At 37.6% G+C, this 8,718-nt stretch overlaps 1 protein-coding gene across 1 annotated transcript in view; it reads left to right on the top strand.

Annotated features, from left to right (window-relative positions):
* atp2b2 (ATPase plasma membrane Ca2+ transporting 2) overlaps positions 1 to 8,318 on the top strand; it is a gene marked incomplete in the record, with an annotated part of 105,903 nt that extends 97,585 nt beyond the window's left edge. Inside the window, 1 exon segment of the mRNA XM_014004113.1 lies at positions 4,440 to 8,318. Within this exon segment, the coding sequence (XP_013859567.1) occupies positions 4,440 to 4,751 (312 nt within the window).
* Between the last annotated feature and the right edge of the window lie 400 nt (positions 8,319 to 8,718).

Here is an 8,718-nt window from a genome sequence, read left to right as displayed (position 1 = left end):
ATTCTCCAGTGTATTTTACTCATCGATCTCTTGTAAGCTTGAGTATGCTGAAAGTAATTTCGATTTCAATTTTTTCCATTTTTGTTTAATGCAGGGGTGCCCAACCAGTCGCTTGCGGGCCCGCCAGCTGATTCCCAGGTGCCCGCGCAGCGCAATCTTGCTGCGGAGCCTCTAGCGCCGGCTTTGGGCACCGCATCCCGGAGTGGCTGGTCTTGTTTGAAAGCTCTGGTACTGCCCTACAAGGTGAAAGTTAAAGAAGTCCCTGCGACGTTCCCCCACGGAGCAATAAGCAAAAAACCTCCAAAATATGCACTGTCGGACCTCCCGCCGGGGTGGTTTTAAAACTCTATCTCCATCACTGCTGAATCAGTGCCTAAAAGACAAACTCAGTGTCACCCGATTGTCTCGCTGGCAAAACAAATTGCTGTTCTCCCCTTTTGACTTTTTTCAACTTCGTACATATGTCTGTGAAAGAAAACATACAGTAGAGCATCTTTGTACTGGGTGTTCTTTGATTCAGGACACTGCATCAGCGTGTTGCTTTTATTGTAGGGACAGAAAGTGTCTTCAAGTGAGAGGATAGGCTGTTTTAATCTAAAATGCATCAGTTGGTCGTGTGTACAGTTGTAGAAATGTGCAGTTACAGAATTGTGAGCAATGTCCTTCAGCCTTTCACAGACTTTGTGGTGGCTGGGGAAACATACTGAATTATAATTTTATTCAGTGCTGTATGTGGAACTGTAATTTTGATGAGTAGAAATATTTAAAGTTTGTCTTAAGATCCTCTTCACACTGGATGACAACCATTCTACTTAAAAAAAATGTATATACAGTACATACAGTATCTTCCTAAGCATGTGTGGTCTTTACAAGGTCTTGATTTTATTGTCGAGGGCATATTGATTTATTGCTATTTTTCATGTTGTCTTGGATATTTTATCATGTCAGATTAAGAGTTTACAAGAAAGGTCTAGAAACAAAAAATAAATTAATACAATATAAAAAATAGCAGCTGATTCATAACTTAACCAAATCTGATATACAGTATATATATATATTTATATCTTGCTGCTTTTTCATTTTCTCTCTTGTATTGTCGTTTTAATGTTCACACTGGATTTCAAATTCATCTTGATATCTCCTCCCATGGTTGGCTGTACTGTCCTCTCATTAGTCAATGTGTGTTTGTTTCCCCAGAGTGCTAGGAGCACAGGACTAAGAGTGATACCCACGGCGTGACATTTCAGGTTGTGAGTTTGTCTCCCTCTGCTCATCCCCCCTACATCACCCTATCTGTCAGTCCTTTCATTTGTATGTTTGACAGATGTTAATGTACACTAATTCCAATGAACTCACAAAGGGACTGGGTGAACGTTCAAGTATAAGTAACAGTGTTGACTTAGTTTATTATTGATGATCTTAGTTTGATTATTGATGCAGTGATGATGTGTGAATAAAGGTTTTATTTTCTAACGTATTTCCATAACTTTATCAAACCTTGAGGAATATGCTCTGTGGTTTACAATGCCTTAAAATGTCCTGATGCATCTCAGTAACCCAGGTAGAAAAACAATCTAAAAGAAAAAAACAAGTAGGTCCTCTGGATGGTTCTCCTTTGGTGAAATGTTTCGTCTCTCATTCAAGAGACTTCTTCAGTCTTATGAGTTTCAGGTGAACTCAGCCTTATAAGCACTGCCTCCACATGGTGGACAAACAGGTTAGTCATATGCAAAAGAGGGCCATCGTCTAACAATAGGCTTGATTAGCTCTACTGTTCATAGAGGGTTTCAAAAGAATGAGCCAGCACAGACGAGCTACATTGTCGGGTCAGGACTCCACAGTTTACACTCATCTACAGGCCAGCGGTCACTCTTTCAGGGATGAAGATGTTCTCATCCTTGATAGAGAGTAACGTTGGTTTGAGAGAGGAGTAAAGGAAGCCATCTTTGTGAAGAAAAAACGTCCACCATTAAACAGAGGGGGAGGCCTTCGTCTCCAGTTGTCCTCCTCCTACAACGCTGTTATTGCAAGTATGACTCAGCCCCCTGTGAGCAAAAGGTGTGAATCAGGGCCCCAACGATACCCAACACAAAGAGGGACAAAAAACAAAAACAAGGGGATTTTGAGCCCCGCCTGCATTCACTACATACACATGACACAACACCAAAGAACCACAGCATCCAAACCAATAAGTCAGGTGATGGAGCACATGACCCTCTATGAACAATAGAGCCAATCAAGCCTATTGTTAGGCGATGGCCCTCTTTTGCATGTGACTAACCTGTTTGTCCACCATGTGGAGGCAGTGCTTATAAGGCTGAGTTCACCTGAAACTCATCAGACTGAAGAAGTCTCTTGGAGGAGAGACGAAACGTTTCACTAAAGAAGAACCCATCCAGAGGACCTACTTATTTTTTTTTCTTTTTGATGCCTTAAACTGCATGACTTCCTGTTACACACTCATGCTGACAGAACTATTTTATATATTTATTTTAGCTATTACATCCTCTTACTGTACATTACTGTCAGTCAGAATTACTGTAGGATCAACTTTACCATCACCTGCCACATTTCAATCCAAAGTTTTGAACAAAACTTCAGTGCAATTACAGAGTTATGATGATGACTATCAGCTCACTTCAGCACTTTATCCATAAAATTGATCAAATCTTAGCCATTTTGGTGTTAATTTTGATTATCTGTGGCAGCCATCTTAAATCACCCAAAGGTTAATTAATTGTCAATTTCTTTGAGTTTGATATAAATTCATCATGCGGTTCATAGGATATTTTGCTAACAGAGATAAACATCCAGAGGATTTCAGTTTGTGCAGAGCATGTTTTATTCTTATTTTCAATACAGCACTGTTGGATTGCAGGATAAATTGTGCCTGGATATACGTACAGTGTATTGCTTTTTTTTTCACATAATTTAAGCCTAAAATTTAAAAAAGGAATCATACAAGCTTGATCTTTCCTCTTTTCATTAGCTTGAAATGTCCTGTAAATTTCATTTTTTTATTTTAATTTGTGACAGTTTTTCCATTTATCTCAGTTCATCTCCAAAGAGCCGCACCTTTAAAATACAAATTCAGTGCATTTTTGTCAGTATTGGTTTTCTGTTTTGTTCCCTTTTGGACAGAGATTCCCTGAGCTGAGAATTTTTCAAACATCTCACATATTGTAGATGGAGAAAGGATCAAAGTCTTTGCGTAGAACTGTTTACTCTGAGATACTTCTTGACCTGTTAATACTAACTTTATTGTTGTTTAGTCTATTTAAAAATAATGAAGGGAATCCAAAAAATAGATACAGAGAATATTGATTTCCCCAGAAMGCTGATGTGATTCAAGGTTGGAATTTAACACCCTAACATTGCTCACTATTTATTGTAAAGAAAGTCCAGAACTTATTTAGATTTGTTAAAGCATCAAACCAGTTTGGGACTTATACTTGAGTGTTTACTTAGACATGCATGGAGTTGAAACGACCTTTAACCGTCAGAGCTCTGACAATAAAACTTMTTTTCATCATCCACCTCCTTTTGTTTTATGTTAGTCGTACTTGTGTCCAGTTTGTTACTGTGCATGTAGTTTGTTCTTTAACCTCCTGTGTGTTCATTATGTTTTCTTTGCTGTTTGCTTGTTGTCTAAATGCCACATTTTAGGGTTTTTATTTTTCTTCTCTTTTCTGTCACTCTTTCTTTGGGGATGTGTTTTTTTTTTAATCGGTGTGAGTTTGGTTTACACTGCGATGCTTGTGTTGAGCAAATCTCATGCAGACTTGACTCACTCCATTCGGGACCCATGCTTCTCTCACGTTGTGTTCCATTTGTGTGTTTGTGTGTTTTATTCAGAGTCTGTGTGGATATTGTCCCAGACAGTGCTCTGGCATCCCCAGAAGTTTTTAAACCGCCTCATTGGATCTCTCAGATCTAACCTTCTTCTTTCTTACTGACCTCGTCCACCAGATTTTCTTCCAAACTGCATGAGATATTGTCATTTAATTTTTTCTGTAAGCATTTCATTTATTAATGTGGCTTGTTTCTAGGTATACAGCACATTGGACTAAAGCGTATACTTACAACGAGCGTTTGTGTTGCTTTGGTTTTTCTCGAAATGTATGATTTTCTTGTGTTCTTTATGATTATGTTCCTCACAGTTTTCCTTAGTGCACGCCAAAATTGAGTGACTTGTGAACTGTAGTCATCTTGTGCAAGCAGAACACAGACTGCAGTTGCCTTTTCTCTCGTTTCTTCACTTTTCTCCACCTCTGTATCTTCAAATTAGAGGATTGCTTTTCCTCTTCTTTGTCTCTTCCTTTTTCCAACCTCCTTCTTTTCTCTCATTCCAAGGTTCCCCTCAAAGCAGTTCACATAAGATCTGACATAACCGCTCATGATCTTTTTTTCCCTCTTTCTTCTTATGTTTTTCGCAACAGATCCGAGTTGTGAATGCATTCCGTAGCTCCCTTTACGAAGGCCTTGAAAAACAAGACTCCAGAACATCCATACACAACTTCATGACCCACCCAGAGTTTAGGATAGACGACTCCACACCCAGCATCCCGCTCATCGACGACACGGACGACGACTCCGCTCGGAAGAGGGGGAAGTACTCCAGCCAGCCCTCGTCCCCGAACAAGAACAACAATGCCATCGACAGCGGCATCAACCTCACGATCGACATCAGTAAATCCGCCGCGTCCTCCAGCCCCGCCAGTCCTCTGCACAGCTTGGAGACCAGCCTCTAACCCCCGACGCTAACCTCGGCTCCAACCTCCGAAGTCGTTCCCCTGCGGTCCAGGGACACCTCTTCCAGCTTGTCCAGACCTGTAACTGCTACTGTCCACCTTATCACCAGTTCTCATCTTCTCAACCCCAAAAAACACCATTCCACCCCTCGAGAAAGGTCAGGTCCAATGGAACAAATACTTATTTATTCATGTAACCTTAATTCCGTAAACATTTCCTCTCCTTTTAAAAAAATGGAGCAATTCTTAGTGACATTGCAAGATTAAAACAGAAAAACAAAACTATCATACAATCCATAAAGCTCAATAAAGCCACAAAACCGACACAGCCATCCTGATTTTGTGGTTGCATGTATGGTGGCAGCCTTGACGGCGTGCAGGACTCGACGCTTGTACCGGTTAGCATGTACTGTATGAGCGTGCAGCTGAATGCACGTTTGGACGAACTGCGTCAGCGGAGGACAACAAAGAGGGGAGAGGGGAGACCACCGAGGAGCGTAGACCGCAAAACAGACCTTTCTTGCTCTCCGGAAACTCCTTTTCTTCAGTAATAATATTGTTAATACAGATACGGTAATAGTTTAATTTAAATTGAAAACTGTTGTTATTATTCTAACTCTGGTTCTGATTATTATTGCTATTATTCTTATTGGTCCTGCATGAATGTACATTACCCAAGTTTATTTAAAGAAAAGGTTTATTTTATTGAAGTCATTTGGTTTTGACGGGCTGGGCCTCGTGGTGGACTGCAAATTGTGAGAGAAAAAAAACAAAACAAAACAGACGAATGAGGAAAAAAAAAACAGCTTCTCTGAGTTCCTGGCCTGCAAAGTTCCCTCTTCTGTGTGGCATGAACATGTACTGGACTCTAAAGAATTATATCACCCATAAACAGAATGGAATCGGTAGGGCCAAACTTGCACAGTAGTTTTTGCACCTGTTGAAAAAGAGGAAGGCAAAATCAAAATAGCAATGATAGCTTTTATGGGATATATTCTATACATATACATTCATGAAAAATATATTTAGAGAGAGTTTATCTTTGTTGGCATGTTGCCTTGTTTCTGCTTTAATGGCTCAAGTTACTTTTGACTTATTTATGTCTTAAACAGAATGTAATTGTTTACAACCTTGTAGAGATCAATTTCCTGGTTTTTTTAAAAGGAGGAGGGTCAAGTAGGAGCTCAGATTTGTGTTGACTTATTGTTCTARGGGGCGCAGGGGATGACGTGCTGGAAATTACTGCTATATTGTTAAACAATGTAGATATTTTTAGAGGATTAACAACAAAAAGAAACCAAACTACAAAGAGATGCATAGTACAGTACGTGTGAAATCTTAGTATTACTAAATGATTGTTGGGATCAAATAAGAGCGGCTTGCCTTTGTTTAATTTCTTAACGAATGCCTCCTTTTCGTGACAGAGGAGGATATTTGATTCTTTTTTCAATCTCTATTTTTTTTAAACTGTATTTTATTTTTGCTTCGCTTCAGCGCTGACCTGGGGTCAGTGCTCGAGTAACAGGTTGATATTTATTGATTGATTTACTGACGGTCCAAGCCTGATTTATTGAACTGTCCTGTAGGTAAACCTGCTTGTTTTAAGGATTTGATGTTTCAAAGATTCCATCCAAAGACTGCAGCTGTATTCAGAGTTTGCAAAATTTCTATTCGGCTTACTGTACCACAAGAAAAGCAGACACATTTTTGGTTGAAATTGCAATATTTTATGTAATTAGTTTTTTTGTTTCCTTATTTTTTTAATCAATATTCCAGTTTATATKTATTTGTTTTCATCTAGATACATGCAGCCCCACCAAGCTGTTGGCATTTTTACCATCTATAAAAAAACTGAAAAACTACATAAAAACACCAAAACAAATAACAACAAAAAAGGAATGCTGCTTTGACTCTTTCTATATATATAAATATATATATATACTAAAAAAAAAGATTTTCTGCACTATCTGGTTATGAATGAAATCTTCTGTGGTGTAWCTTTAGATGTGCTTTTGTGTGTTTTAACCAAGCTTGTCTTCCTGCCGTCACAGAATATACAGTACTCTAGCATCTCAACTGTACTCACTAGTTGTAAACTATTTATTGTACTTTGACCAATCACCAGAGTGAAGTTACATGCAGAAGGCACATTTAACTCATTTTATTGCACTCAGAGGGACAAGGCCACCTAACTAGCCTCAACTATTATTACTCTAACTAATCAAAGTCAGTGGCAAGCATGATGTGATACAGTAGGTTCATTATGCAACTTGAAAAAAATCCTATTTATTAGAGAGTATAAGCAATTATTTATCCAAGCAGTTCTACCTAATTTATTATTTTCTTTTTTATATCCTCCTCCTCTGTCATTGTTCAGCTTTATGAGTCAGCTCAGGCATGTCAGAAATGTAACCATCTGATTCATTTTTATTTTTTTTWAATTTAAGTTCTGGTTCTGATGTTCACCTTTAGACACTCTTCATTTTGTTATCTTTCAGATGTTTCAACTTGACAGTTTGTTCATTTGACGAACAGTTTGTATATTTGATTAAATGATTTGACAGTTTGTTTATTTGTCTGTAAAAACAACAAGAAAAGACAATAAATAAAACAATAAACATAACTATAGCATTTTCAGTTAAAAGAAATAAAAGATAAATAAAAAAAATCCTTCAGCCAACTTTCTCAAACCACTTTTACATCTTGAAGGACTTTGAGCTTTAAGAGAATGCAATGAGACTGAGGATAATTTCTTTTTCTGTTTTTTGTAAATAGAGCACTGCAGGTCCAGCGTGGGCTGAAGTGAWAAATAGGAACTACTTTCAACAACTTTACAAAGACTCACGCTGATGACACGGCTCTGTGGCTGTATGTAAACAATCATCGCTCCTGTCAGAAACATAAAAACACATCGTGATTACATCCTAATCATAACACGTGTTGTACCATCCTGTCATWATGTTAATGATGACATCGATGATGATATCAATGATACTTTTTGCAATATACTCTCACCTGCCTCGATGTACTGTATTTAGCAGCATGCAGTTTGTGGAACAAAGAAAAAGAGAAATGCCAACTCATAGCTTTTTATTTTGGCATACTTAGCCATTTATGGGTAAGTGAGTTAAGTGTTCATCTTGTTTTTATGATATTTTTTTATCTATACAATAATTGTAAATAAAGAACTCAATGTCTTTGTTCATTTAATACTATGCAAAAAGTCATGCTTTTCTGATTGTTAACCATTTTAATTCTAGAGTGTGCTGCTGAAATGTTTGTGGTTTTAAACATAAGTAAAAATAAGAAAAAAAAACAAGCAATGTGATGTAAATTATTTCTAGCTTGAAGAAAAGTCAAGTGATGCTGAAAATGATAAAGGTTTATAAAGCGGTGGCTATAATGACAATGATGATGATGAAGATGATGATGATAATGATGAACTGTGACTCTCTCACTGCTTGACTGTCCCATTCACCACACTCCTGACAGGAGCACTAGTGAAAACATAATAATCACAATAAAAAAAGAGAAAAATCATTGAATAAATTTCCTAGAGCAGCATGACCCAGCATGGTGTGTCCTGACCCCGTGTCGCATGTTCTGTCCTATTTGTTCTGCTTTTTCTCTGTTTCTTCTTCAAATGCTTTAAAATGACCTCAAAGTGAGACAACAGGACAATTCAAGTTAACAGGAAAGTAACTATGGCATCTTTGAGCCTCTTTAAGTCCATGTTTTAAWTTCTCCTCTTCTTCCCTGTTCCTTTCCTACCGAACAGATTGTTGTTCAACCTTTGACTAATCTAATSCAATTTTCTTGCCCATCTTTGTAAGCAAGTTATCCTTATGCAAATCTGGTTGGTTTAAATGTTTGAAACATTTTGTCAAATAACCAAGAAGGCCCAACATATTTAAAAATGAAAAACATTTATTTATTTATTTGTTTATTTATTTATTTATTTATTTAT

Source organism: Austrofundulus limnaeus, unplaced genomic scaffold (genome assembly GCF_001266775.1).
Source record: "Austrofundulus limnaeus strain Quisiro unplaced genomic scaffold, Austrofundulus_limnaeus-1.0 Scaffold22, whole genome shotgun sequence".
Classification (NCBI taxonomy): Eukaryota; Metazoa; Chordata; class Actinopteri; order Cyprinodontiformes; family Rivulidae; genus Austrofundulus; species Austrofundulus limnaeus.
This window is presented reverse-complemented; position numbering and strand designations above follow the sequence as displayed.